The sequence below is a fragment of the Silurus meridionalis genome, chromosome 2 (genome assembly GCF_014805685.1).
Source record: "Silurus meridionalis isolate SWU-2019-XX chromosome 2, ASM1480568v1, whole genome shotgun sequence".
Classification (NCBI taxonomy): domain Eukaryota; kingdom Metazoa; phylum Chordata; class Actinopteri; order Siluriformes; family Siluridae; genus Silurus; species Silurus meridionalis.
The window spans coordinates 25,940,850-25,955,238 of NC_060885.1; the positions used below are offsets into that span (position 1 = coordinate 25,940,850).

Consider the following 14,389-nt stretch of genomic DNA (forward strand, 5'->3'; position numbering starts at 1 on the left):
ATATAGGTTGTGCAAAACAGCAATAGCAGCAGTCAATGAATGTACAATTAAGACATGAATGTGTGAAATGAGTATGAGTGTGTGTTTGAGTTTGAGTTCAGTTTGTAGCAGTTCAGTACACACAGTTGAGTGAGTGTGTGTGTGCGTTTCAGTTTTAGTTCAGTTCTGTGTTGAGAAGCCTGATGGCTTGAGGGAAGAAACTGTTACGCAGTCTGGCTGTGGCAGCCCGAATGCTTTCCTGATGGCAGCAGGGTGAAAAGTGTGTGTGACAGGTGTGTGGGGTCGTCCACAATCGGATGCAGTGTGTGGTGTAAATGTTCTTGATAGAGAGGAGAGAGACTCTGATGATCTCAGCTGTCCTCACTATCCTTTGTTGGGTCTTGCCATCCGAGACGGTGCAGTTTACAAACCAGGCATTGATGCAGCTGCACAGGATGCTCTTGAGGGTCTCTGATGGTATTAAGAGGTGGATTAATTCAGGTCGGATACCACTAAAGGCCTTGGTGTGAAATGCATACTTTCAGGAGCACCTTTAATTATATTTAAATACTTTTATTCTTTTAATGCGCCTTGTTTCTTGTGACTTTTATTTTGAAAGATTTGTTTTCGTTTTTCCGGGCCATTACTTCCGGAGCGCTCGTACGTGCGTTTCTCTGTACACGCTGCTGTATTTCGCTCTGCTAGAGTTCCGCGTTGATGTTCACCTTCTCACCCGTGTAGTAACTGCTACAGTCTGTTAGACACGGTACACACTCCACTGCGTGCAGTAACGCGTACAGGTTAGACACGGTACACACTCCATTGCGTGCAGTAACATGTACAGGTTAGACACGGTACACACCACACTGGGATGCGAACATAATGGGTTTCTTTGTATATATAAACGCGCGTTAAGACTAAACTGTAAATTATTCTGTACTGCACGAGCTGTTAATTTATCATAATGAACCCTGACATTAATGACGTCTGTCTGTTTTTTATCACCTGCTACGCACAGTTCCAGCTTACAGTTACACACCAGCTTCAATAACAAATTAACGGCTGTGTGCCATCTGACACACACTTTCATTTGCAACCTTCTCTCTCCCAAGAGAAATGAGTAAAAGAGAAGGTAGGCTTTACATTTTTCTATCACCTATTGACTAACTTGAATATTAAATCTGTAGATGTTATAATAAACTGATCTGTAGATGTTATAATAAACTGATCTGTAGATGTTATAATAAACTGATTGATCTGTGGATGTTATAATAAACTGATCTGTAGATGTTATAATAAACTGATTGATCTGTGGATGTTATAATAAACTGATTGATCTGTGGATGTTATAATAAACTGATTGATCTGTGGATGTTATAATAAACTGATTGATCTGTGGATGTTATAATAAACTGATTGGGCTTTGTTTCAGGTGACGGATGCACCCGGAAAAGGAAGACAGAGGAATGTGTGAACAGATCCTCTTTTGTCATTGAGGCTTTCAGAGGTAATACTTGAATAACCATGTCTAACTGTGAGATCATGGTTTCTGTCAGTTCTTGGATTTAAAGATTAAGTGTCACCAGCACCAACAGTTTCAAGACATGAACAGAATCTCCTGTATAAGAAGTGAAATCAGTCTTGCTAAAAACAATTCTAAATCTAAAATAAATTTAACTCTAAATTTCAAACCATTGGGTTCTGAAATGTTTGTTTAAAATCACATTATCATTTGACTTTGAGCAAGATGAGTAAAAAAAATGAGCTGCGTTTCTGATTGTAAATGATTTCAGATAAATAAAATTGTGGTGTTTGTTGATTTTTTTTTTTGACCTCAGTGTTTCAACAAGAACTTGACACCAAGCATGACAAATATGAGCGTCTGGTGAAACTGAGTCGAGACATCACTATTGAGAGCAAGAGGACGATATTCCTTCTGCACAGAGTGACAAGGTAAAAGCTGGCCATGTCTGGTATCTATATATACAGCTACACAATCTTTCTTTCTTTCTTTTTTCTGTCTTTCTGTCTTTCTTTCTTTCAGTTAAGCTTTCAAACCTGTTAATCTACCACAGTTTTTATATCAATAGCACTGTCTCAGGACCAAGGAGCCACCAGAACATCCTTACAAACACACAGAAATGCCTCACACCACACTACTAATCACTGTTAACTTGAGCAGTGTTCTTAAAACACTCACACACTCCTTTAGGTCATTAATATATTATTTATGGGAGGGTCACGTAAACATTTAGCACTCAGGGCCTCCTACTTCACAGATACCTCTGAAATATTAGATTAGATATAAGACCTAGTGCAGTGTCTTCAGCCTTCACAAGATCATATATCACATAGTTAGAAAACACCTACAAATCACCTAGAGGTTTGATACTAAAGAGACAAATTCTTTTAAAGGTCCCTTAGTAGGCATAGGATTAAAGGTAACCGAATAAAGTTTGCCTTAGGCATTGTATAAGCTTCCTTATGTGGATCCATGTACACTTCACCATTTCTATACCAGGTACAATAAACCATACAGTTTACAGGTCTACATTAATTAGGGACATCTAAAGGGGTATGTGACCTTTCAGTGAACTAAAATGTCATTATAGACAGCAACCGATTTTACTGATGCTTAGGTGTTAGATAAGATCTTGCCTTTGATACAGTAGGAAGGAGATAATCTATGAATGTTGTCCACTGAACCAGACAGGCAGTTTTCTGGAAGTAGTGCTGCTGCACAACCAATAAGTACTTAAAAGGTCCAAGAACAAGACAATGAAATGATTGGTAGCTAGTTTTTTTTAAGGACCAGACCCCCCTGTCCTCTACATCTGCCTCTTTCAAACCGACTACCTACATGTCTTCCCTCACCACATCCATAAACCTCCTCCTTGGCCTTCCTATTTTTCTCCTTCCTGGTGGGTTCATCCTTAGCATTCTCCTACCAACATGTCCCTCTTCTGCACATGTCCAAACCATCTCAATCGCACCTCCATCACCTTGTCTCCAAAACGTCCTACATGCGATGTCCCTCTAATAAACTCATTTCTAATCCTGTCCATCTTCATCACTCCCAACGAAAACCTCAACATCTTCAGCTCTGCTACCTCCAGCTCCACCTCCTGTCTTTTACTCAATGCCACTGTCTCTAATCCATACAACATTGCAGGTCTCACCACAGTCCTATAAACTTTCCCTTTCATTCTTGCAGATACTCTTCTATCACAAATCACTCCTGCCACTGTTCTCCACCCACTCCACCCTGCCTGCACTCTTTTCTTCACTTCTCTAACACACACTCTTACTTTGCACTGTCAACCCACAATCATCCCCATTCACCATCTCAATCCTTGATGCAGTCCAACCTCCACCTTGAACCAGTCGTTCCTACTGCACACTTCACTGCTGTCACACTGTCCTTATACATACTAAGTTTTTAATTTGGGGAAACATACTTTAAATAGAATTTGTTAAGTTTAATTGGGAGACGAAAATCAAACACTGGTGTCTCAAACATAGTATTCGGCTGTGTATCTCATTCGTGTATCTCATATCCTCTCATGAAGTAGGGAGCTGACTGCATATGCACAATGGTGTTTTTACATTTTTGCTCAGAATTTCTTGAAGATGGTTTTATTCAGGTTCTATTGACAATAACTGGAAATTTGTGACCCCACCCAACACAGTCAGTGACCTCATTGTGAAATGATGTCTAAATGTTTGGCTAGGAATGAAAGATTTATAAAATCCCATATGTGAATTTCCTTTTTGGAAATTCTGGCAGTGTCAGAAGTTTTCAAACTCTTTCCTGCAGTGTGACTTCTCCAATGGCGAGCATCAAACCAAGACAACAGGGGCGATGAACCTGATGATGCAATTAGCGCGACAACTTCAAACCAGCTCAGGGAAAATGTTGAAACTTGGAGAGTTATAGGGGGGAAAAAGGAATGTTTGTATTAGGTTTTATTATGAAGGCATGTCATATAGATTGACATGCCAAATGAACCAAATGAACACTACAGATTGTATTTATTTGCTGCTAGCTACCGTTAGCGAGAGAACACAGTTCTGAAAGTGTCACGGATTGTGAAACTTTGTCTGTTTCTGACTGTCGTACAGTCTGACATTATGATAACTGAGATCCTACAGTGTGACATGGGGATCATGTTCTATAAAAATTGCACAGTGTGCACCTGGGATTAGATTTGTCAAGCCAATTTAATTACTGTAAAGTAGCTTTTAGAAACAAGGGATATCACAACGTTCTGCTCAATGAGGACAATTTCAGTTAGAATTGGCAAGTTTTAATTCATGTTTAATTGAAAAGTTTCAACACAGCACATCTTATTACTGAAAAATGAGTACATAACTCCACAAAACAAAAAATGTTACTTTAAAATATTCATTAAAATGTAAAGACTGAAGATAAACTGCAGACAAATTCATACCAGCTATTAATAAAAAAAGAACTGTTTTGGTTACAATGTGTGTGAAGTAATTATAATGCTGATCAAAATGCAAATTGTAATTAAAAAAAGGCTAAGCTAAGCAGCTTTTTGTTTTGATAAATTCATAGATGATTTGATTTAAACAATGTTGGCTTCAAGAATGTTCACCATATTAAAAAACTATCATTACATTTCTGTCCTTGACGATGAATAGTTCATGTTTTGTCATGCATTTTAATGTTTTCTATACTAAGTCGTTTAAGAAGCTGGAACTGCAATTTTATATAGTTTACTTCATTTTTAATGTGAACATAGTGTAATAAAATCAAATACTTGTTGTCTAATTAACAATTTATTTGAAGAATTTTTGCTTGTAACTGATCCACAGTGCACCCAATGTCGAGGAGGTTTTAAATGAGGCAGAAGTGAGACTGAATGCTGTGAGGCAGAAGATTAGTCACATAGCAGAGGAGCTTGGAGAAGATGATCTCTATCAGTTTCACAAAGCATTCATGTCAGGTTAGTTTTCATATCATGGAATCAAAAGAAAGATTAATTATGTGGTAGAAAGCAGAGTTCATCAGACCATTCAAGGCCTTTTAAAAGTATAATGTTACAAACTGCAGACAAATTTATACTTGATAATAACAAAAAATAACAAAGATTTGGTAAAAATGTGTGAAATAATTGTCATGCTGATTAAAATATAAATTGTAGGAAAAAAATGTAAGCATCTCTTTGTTTTGATAAATTCATAGATGATTTTATTAAAACAATGTAGGCTTTCAAGAATGTTCACTATATTAAAAAAAAATCATTACATTTTCTGTCCTTGAGGATTAATAATTCATATCACAGATATAAGTCTCCATTATTGTTTGTTTCATAAAGGTAATTTTAAGCTTTGTTGCTTCGAGGTTCTTATTAATATTATCTTATTATTGAATTAATAATTATTATATTTTATAATAATATTTTATGATTATTATATAATTATTATTGATATAATAATAATAATTATTATTAATAAGAACAATAAGATATTGTTCTTATCTTAATATTGAATTAATCCCACACCACTGGGATTAATTCAATATTTTTGGTTCAAGATTTGAAATTAATTTGGTGGGCTGAACCTTTGTTTCAGATCGCAGGCTGTTAGTTTCATGCACCTGGCCTAGTTTATAGTCAAAGATTATGATATATTTTCATTGTATCATGTAAGCCATTAAGTAAAATGAGGACTTCTTTTTCCTCTGTAAGGTATTCAGGAGTATGTAGAGGCAGTGTCCTTCCATCATTTCATTAAACATCGAACCCTGATCAGTCTGGAGGAGATAAATGCCCGTCTTGTGTTCATGAGAGATGAGAAGACAGAAGCGAAGGTATTTGAATATTTAAAAGCCAGGAATGTACAGAAAACTGTTTTAATGCTGACAGTGATCCACATAAACACTTGCGTAGACGTTTACATCTGTTACCATTGAATGGTGTTCTGTCTGTATTAGTATTACAGTTTTTTGTCTTGTTTTCTGTGGAGTGAAACAAGCGTCAGCAGAACCCAAATTTGTAAATGCTTTAAAGAAAAAATTATTTCATGTCAGATAATTTAATACAATGCTTCTGAAGTGATTTAGGTTAAAAATATTTGGGTATTAGTGATGTTTAAAAAAAATCTATAAAACAATGATATTGAGAAAATAAGGATTGGAGTAAATTGGATTGAATTGCATATAATGCAATCAAGTCCAATGTAATTTAATCCTTAGTTCCATTTCAGCAACCAAAGAGCTTCTTAAAGCAAAGAACTGAAATTGTATTAAATGGCTGAGTCAGTCACCTGACCTCAACCCAACTGAGCATGTCTTTTACACAGAGAAGACCGCAATAAAGGCTTAAAGGACAGGATAAGTTTGACGCGAACAAACATTGATGTTGGCCTGATAAAGCTGGTATATGTTTGAACATCAATTAAAGTTAAAAGAAAGGCAGTTACTGGTTAAAAAAAATTAAAATAAATATATACTACCTCTTGAAGCTCATCAAGAGAATGCCAAGAGTGTGCAAAGCAGTAATCAAAGCAAAAGGTGGCTACTTTAAAGAACCTAGAATATGACATTTTTCAGTTGTTTTACACTTTTTTGTTATGTATATAATTCCACATGTGTTAATTCATAGTTTTGATGCCTTCAGTGTGAATCTACAATTTTCATAGTCATGAAAATAAAGAAAACTCTTTGAATGAGAAGGTGTGTCCAAACTTTTGGTCTGTACTGTGTGTGTGTGTGTATATATATATATATATATATATATATATATATATATATATATATATATATATATATATATATAATATAAAATGTAGAGAGAGATAGAGATAGATAATAAGAGTGACACAAGTCAAAATTCCAGATAGATTGATAGAGATATGATTAGTGTACTCCTTATGCAAGGTGATCAGTTAAAAAAAAATCTACCATAACCAATTTAAACAGCCTGAAGTGCTATGCAGAGTTCGGTGAATGTAGTTTGAAAGGTTTAGTAGTTATACCTCCAGAATTTAAAATGAAAGTCAATGGTAATTTTGGCCATTTTGAAGGTCCAAAGCAAGAAAGCCAGAACAGCTCTGTGGCAGGTTTAGTGCATGTAGTTTCGTAATTTAAGTGGAGTAGTGTTTAAAAATTGGGGCCTTTGAGTAATAATAATAAGCTTAAATATCAGAATAGTAGCAGAAATGTGTTCAACATTTAATTACCAGTGTCATTTGGTCCCTTCTGATAACCTCATGTGTTACTAAAAGAGCATATGGAGATTGCCATCACATTATGCTTTTTTTTTTATTTAATTGTCCTGCTAACAATGATTTCATTCTGTAATTTTCCTCTCGTATTACTTGCATGTTACTGTATCATATTGGTGGTTTTACATTCTCTTCGTTGTGTAATTGCTCATTATGTGACCTGCCCTTTGGTTCAGGTTTGTGGCAGGAGCTTGTGGCCAGGAGCCTGCGTGTTAACATTCCAAGTTACACCGACCGACTACCTTCTGGGTGTGGCTGATCTGACTGGTGAGCTGATGCGCATGTGCATCAGCAGTGTGGGAAATGGTGATGTGGACACACCGTTTGAGCTCAGTAACTTCCTGCGTCAGATCCATGATGGTTTTTCATATATCGGTAACGTAGGTCCTTATGAGGTTTCTAAAAAGTTACATACTCTCCGGCAGAGCCTTGGAAAGGTGGAGGATGCCTGCTATACACTCAGAGTGCGCGGTTCAGAGATTCCCAAACACATGCTAGCTGATGTCTTTTCAAACAGGGTACCTGTGTTGGAGGAAGATGACTAAAGTTCCTGCTTCTCTTGTATCTAAAATATGCATGTTGTGTATGGTTGAACAGGTTGTTATTTGTTCTATATAATTATAAATGTTTGCCTCTGTAATTGATTTTAGAGGTACTTTAATTGTAGCATGATTTCATTTCATCTATAAAACCTGCTTTTTTAGCATGTCAGAACACATGAAATTCAAATAAAGCTTGTTTTTGATTGGAACAGATGTCTGAGCTAATATATAATACTTACTGTATTATACGGTTGTGTTATTTATAAAATATATATATATATATATATATATATATATATATATATATATATATATATACACACACATACATATACACACACACACACTACACAGTGAGTATTCACAATAGCAAAGCAAACTTCAGAGCGGGACAGAGCAAACTCAGAGTCAGAACGGGCGTAGTCAATAACAGATAAGCACAAAACACGGAACAGAATCACTATAATGATCAAAATGAACGTCGGTTAAAGCGAACTCCTGATTCCTGCTTCCGATCTGACTTTATAGGTCGTCATTTACGGGTGGTGGGCGGTGCTTCAGTTAACTGGAGTGTAGAGAAGGCCTGTACACAAACCACACAAATACAATACAACTCGCGGGTTGTAACACAACTCATGGGTCATAAAAATGAATGAATGAAAGAATGAAATGAAGAATTCAAGTTAATCATTTGCACAGTATATGAAGATTGGTTAATGTCAGCATCATCATTTGGCCATTTTAATAATTCAGTGTAGGAAAATCCCAGCACATTAAAAACATTTGTAACAGGTAACATTCATATGATTAGCAAAGTCTTAAAGTGGTCTAGTATTAAACATTTAAAGGATTATTTACAAATGCCTGGAAGAGGTTCCCTATCCAATTTATTTATCATATATTTTTATGTGAGATCTGTCTGCATGCTGGTCACAGCTGTAAAACTAGGCACATATGTATAAAAATAGAACACTAACAGCCTCGTCATACGTGATTTTTTTTTCTCCACATTGAGCATTCCAAGCACTCGCCGTCCTTCCGCACCCAAGCAGTTGTGTAGCAGCGCGTTTTTTACTGGCTGTGCTCACTTTAGTGAGACCGGATGAGATCATTTTCAAAAGACTGCAGCCAGTGGGGTCATGGTATGGGCGGCTCGCCTGGGTGCGTGAGGAAAGGTGACGGCGGGGGTTATGAGCAATCAGCAATCCTCGTCTGCAGAATGCTGCGTACACAAAATACTTAGAAGGAGAAGGTTTCTTTTAGCAGTTAGTGCTCTGTTTACTTGCTTCACCAAAAAAAATCAACAACCTCGCATTACATAGCACAGCCTTTATATAAAAAAACTTAACTAGTCGAACACTTCCCACTAGGCATGTATGTGATCACAGAACAATCCACCCTACCAAACACTACAGAGGGCCAGCTGAAAAATGTGAAAGTTTCAGAAATGTGAACAGATGTGGAAAGTTTGCAGTGTATATGAAGCAGATTTAAATTCACATAGTTGTTTGAAGAACCACTGATCTGCTCAACTTTAATTTCTATTTGATTTTAGTTACATCTAAAACATGGCTGCTTTCAGCCATTTGGCTGCCAACAATAAATCACACAATTTCAGATATTCCACACTTCATCTGTTACATTTATTGTTCTATATATCTTGGCAAGCGCTGGCTACTGGGCACGTTATTTGCATGAATTGTTTAGCCTTGCAGATTGTGGAAATATTTGAATTACTATGCAATATTTAAATGTATATTAAATTACTATACAATATTAATTTAATTCTAATATATAACTGCTATTGGTCAAGGAAACAAACAGAAAAATCAACAAAGGCAGTAATAGACAGAAATACATTTTAATTGGTATAAATGGTACAAACATTAAAAAAAAAACAAATAAAAACAAAACAAAACAGATGACTCCACCATGGCTACTTGTGAAATCATATTTTCCAACTAAACAGGTTCAGAGTTCATTTGCTGCCCCTATATAATTCTGATGTCAGTTAAAATGAGGGAAAAAAATGTCAAAGGGCACAATAACTGTAAGCACCAAGAACCAGTCAATTTGGAAATTCAATATCAAACCAGTGCTTTTGAAAATTCAGTATTAAACCAGTGCTTTTCTAACTTCCTCCATTAATCTTAACTACTCCTGGATACCGCTGAAATAATAATTTGCATAAACTACCAAAATCGTAGTTACACACTACATTTACTTTAAAAACCTAAAAAAATGACTTAAAAAAATCAAAACAAACAAACAAACAAAAACCCCACAACCACCACCAAAACACATTTACTACAAAAGTAACCTAGCAGCATCCAAATGTTGGAATGGAAAAAAGAATTGTATATTTAACACAGCCCTGATCAGGCATCTACATTTTAGTCTAGCCTTCTCAGAGCCTCTTCAAATCTTTGTGCAAAAGCAAAAGCCAAAATCCAAAAAAAAAAAGAAAATATATATATATATATATATATATATATATATATATATATATATATATATATATATATATATATATATATAAACAAAATTAGATTAAATAAACATAAATAGCTGTTAAATAGAAGCCACTTCAACTGAGGTACAGATATAATACATTTTGGCATTGAGTGTGTTTTACTATCTCACACTGAAATAAAAACTAACTCTATTAAACAATTTGCTGATGTAACAAACAAACACACACGCACACACAAGGAAATTAGTGAGCCATAGACAAGGCTTGTGCTCAGTCAATAATGAAAAAAAGAGAAATCATTCTGATAAACACTTATTATAAACCTATCCTTTCTACCCTTTTCAAGCATAAAGCATAAATACTATACAACTGCAACCTTAACAGGAACTGACCACATTTTGCACTAACTCTCCTACTTCTACCACGTCATTGCTAGGACATGTCTGTGATTATAAACTACTATGAAAACTATTTTGTTAAAAATGCATATAAAATATGCTCATAAAATATTATGGCACTGCTGGTGCCATAACAGCAACATTACCAACAACTTCAGCTTAAAATGCTGGAGATAATCAAAACCAACAAAGCTATTTAGGGATATACAGACAATATGAATGATATGCCAAGCAAAAGTAGGTTATTATGTGAAATACATTCATTTCCATCTTCATTCACTTACCAAGATTTCATGTTCATTAATCAGACAAATCTCTTTCCAAAGCCTCTTTCATTTCTCCATTGGGAATCCCAGCAGTCAGTTAGCAACGACTGAAATGATACAGCAGCTGATCTACCCTGCCAAAGGGTCCTTTTAGCTTTTGAAAACAAACTCACACTGGGAAACTAGCTGCACTATTAAAGGGTAACCTATGCACTTAACTTACACATTAGGCTCAGTTGTTCTCAGGATTTTTGTCAACAGTATTAAAGAACCATTCTGTGAATTTCCTGAGTTGGGCAGCTGCAGTTTGACTCTCCTCCTGTAGACGGATATTATCTTGTCGAAGATGTTGGACCTCCACCTGCAAGATGGCTTTATCCTCTTTCTCCTAAGAAGAGTAAGCAAGATACATCCATGAAAACAAATGATAAAAAAAAAACACAAAAGAGCACAAAGTTATAAAGTAAGGAATTCCTGTATTCAGTCAATGACCTTAGGTTCAGAGTCATTTAGGATGTGCAGCAAAACAATTATCTAAAGTAAAAGACCATGTTCACCTCTGAATAGCCTACAAGTATAGAATTACAATTTTGGAGTAGCCTTGTCAAAATTCTGACTTGAGCCACATTTTATGCTTGAAAGCCCCTCTTAATTATCTTAATTAAGTCAACATGACAACAGTGAGATTGCTTACCTTTCTTAAGTCATGCTGGAGCTGCTTCAGGATGACTTCTAGCTGGTTGACTTTTCCAGTCAAAGTGGCAGATGAACCATTTCTAAAGAATAAAGCATGTTTATTTGCATATATATATATAGAGATTTCTACTTACAGCACCCTTTGTTAAAATATAGTCAAGAGTAAACTAACTATGGCTGTCAATCAATTAAATATTTAATTACATGATTGTCAGGAGTTTACTCGTGACTTGATCGCACATTTTTATTTGTTCTAAATGTACCTTAATTGTTAACTAACTAATTGTTACAAATATTATAAATATATTAATTTCACTCAAAATCTCTCCCTTTGTTATTTATTATTTTATATTTATTTAATTATTTTACACTCTGGATTAGTGCCGTTAAAATGAATTTGCATTAATGCATTATTTATGCATTCATTTGGACATTTCCATTTTTTCCTTCTTCTACATAAATTGCACAGCAATCTATAAATTTTTTTGCCCTGCATTGTTAAAACTAAAAAGGTCAAGGAAGTCAAAAAGTCTATTTTGAACAATTCATTAATCTTACGTGTGTCACACTCTGACACACTGCCTAGTGAACTTTCAATGTAAAATCCCACCCAGATTGTAGTGTAGGTCTTTCTACTGCAGCAGCCTGTCTGGTGGGCTCTTGAGAGATCTGAATAGGTTCAGCTTCCTGCATGTCAGTCATGATGTAGACCGAGGCCATGTTTTGATCTAGCAGCAAAACACACACAGAGATTTTTTGATTAAAAACAGACAAACATTAAAAACATTTAAGTTAAGCTCAAACTTTCTCAAATTATTAACTGGTGTTTAATTTCTATCAAAATACTTCATGCATGAAGATCCTTCATTCAAATGGGTTTTAGTTTAGGTTTTAGTCAAACATTTCATACAGCTCACATATGGAATCAAAACCAGAGGCTTCTGAGATGGTATATAATTCTGTTTGACATGGAATTACAACACAAACATACTCACATGCATAGGTTTTTGAAAAGGTGTTCTTGCTTATTTACAAATATTTGCTCAAACTCATGTTTAAACACAACCCAAGATGACATTGTTGTCTGTAATGTAATGTTGTCTGTACTTGGACACCATAGCAAACAGAAAGGCTAATCCAACAAATGGTAAGATCAATGTAGGACCTTAAGACTCACACCAGACATAGGAGATCCATAAACTCTAATTGAGACAAATAATCAAATACAGCAGACTAGGGCCAAAACAATTAATTGAGTAACTCAAATACAAAAAATCAACGCAAATGATTTGCCTCGATGCTTCATTAAGACTTTTAACTACTGTTTCTCCACCCACGGAACATTATGTCGCACCATCCGCTAAACTCTGGAGCGCTCTGGACAGGTAAACACAGAAGACGTTGCAGAATAATAAAAAAAAAAGAGGAATGGGAAGAAAGCAGCAAGGGGCGAGGAGAAGATTCATATGGAAGTCAGTTTCTGCCACATAAAAAAAAGTTTTCCTAATTCAGTTTTTTTCTCGCAATTCCGACTTTATTTCTTACAATTCCGACTTTATTTCTCAAAATTCCGGCTAATCAAGCAACGTCACCCCTTCTGTAGTGCCAGAAAGCTTTACATATTAAAAATGGAATGGGCTTTAATTCAATCAGTAGAATCGCATGCTATCAAACTCAGTCTCCGATCCCTGGAGAGAACTCTGTCTAACAACCAGCTCTGGAGGAGACGGAACAAGACAGATGAAGCAGAGGAGCTTAGTTTATTCACCAACAGCTTCAAACTCAGGCCGACAACATGGTTACCAGTGGATGCACCAGAAATGTTGAATGTTTACAAGAAATAAAGTCGGAAATGTAAGAAAAAATTATTGCGAGAAAAAATTATTTTTTTCTCGCCTAACCCTAACCCATCCTTTTTTGGGTGATATCAAGAGTGTGATTATATATCTTTAAACAATACAGATCACTGGAGAGTGAGAACTAATGAGCACTGAAATGTTGTGAGTAATGTAAGATTATGAGTAATGTACTTCCTACAGTCTTATACAGTCATTTGAGATTATGGAACCGGGAGCTACTGAACAACTCACAAAACATCTCAATATTTGCGATTAATTATATATCCAACACCAGCTTCTCCCTCCCAGAGCCTTTAAACACTCAAAGAGGTCCAATGTCCAAACTCCACATGAAGGGGGATCAAATGGCAGAGAGAGCAAGAGAAAATAACATCTATTTTTGTGGGAGCAAAACAGAACCTTGTGGGAGTGGGACTGAAAAATCCGTCCTGTGCAGGTCACTACACTGTACTCTCCGCCATTTTCGCAAGCGGCTGCATTGTCTTGTTGTCTATGATATGATAACGGCATTTGTTTACTTAAAAAACTGATGAAATTCGGATTTATTATCATTACCAATTATCAATTTTATCGATTAGTTGTTGCAGCCCTACAACAAATGCAGATAACAAATGTCACACTCAGAGAAACACTGGTCTATCCTGGCTACCCCAATGTAAAAAGTCTGACTACACCCCAGGAAACCAGCCAAAAGATAAAGATACAAACATTTATTCAGTTTATCCTTTTGCAATAAGTAAAACATTTTTACCTTTCAGATTTGCAAAATATTTGCAATAAATGTATATGCACACAATAAAAACAGCAGTGTTTCTATTCCCTGTTTGCTGTCTATATCTCTTTAAGCAATCCTTTCTCCAAAAATATTCAAATGTCCTTTTTATTTTTAAATTTTATTATTTTAAATGTATGATTTCCAGATAAG

The 14,389-nt window shown here is 35.5% G+C and overlaps 2 protein-coding genes across 5 annotated transcripts in view; one reads left to right on the forward strand and one right to left on the reverse strand.

Moving 5' to 3' along the window:
• The first annotated feature begins 363 nt into the window (after positions 1–363).
• tsnax (translin-associated factor X) lies at positions 364–7,981 on the forward strand. 4 transcript variants are annotated; one of them, XM_046837110.1, is made up of 7 exons: positions 364–480; positions 998–1,111; positions 1,412–1,486; positions 1,818–1,932; positions 4,819–4,949; positions 5,694–5,815; positions 7,407–7,981. In XM_046837110.1, the coding sequence occupies exons 2-7, from the start codon at positions 1,096–1,098 to the stop codon at positions 7,773–7,775; spliced, it is 828 nt and encodes a 275-aa protein (XP_046693066.1). In that variant the 5' UTR covers positions 364–480; positions 998–1,095; the 3' UTR covers positions 7,776–7,981. The 4 variants fall into 4 exon arrangements, with proteins under 4 accessions (XP_046693066.1, XP_046693048.1, XP_046693056.1 ...); XM_046837092.1 differs by lacking the exon at positions 364–480 and adding an exon at positions 599–745; XM_046837100.1 differs by lacking the exon at positions 364–480 and adding an exon at positions 605–823.
• A 2,314-nt stretch (positions 7,982–10,295) lies between these two features.
• Positions 10,296–14,389, reverse strand: part of LOC124398912 (signal-induced proliferation-associated 1-like protein 2) — an 80,139-nt gene continuing 76,045 nt past the window's right edge. The window contains 3 exon segments of the mRNA XM_046869428.1: positions 10,296–11,297; positions 11,604–11,685; positions 12,216–12,333. Coding sequence (XP_046725384.1) covers positions 11,142–11,297; positions 11,604–11,685; positions 12,216–12,333 — 356 coding nt within the window. The 3' untranslated portion in view covers positions 10,296–11,141.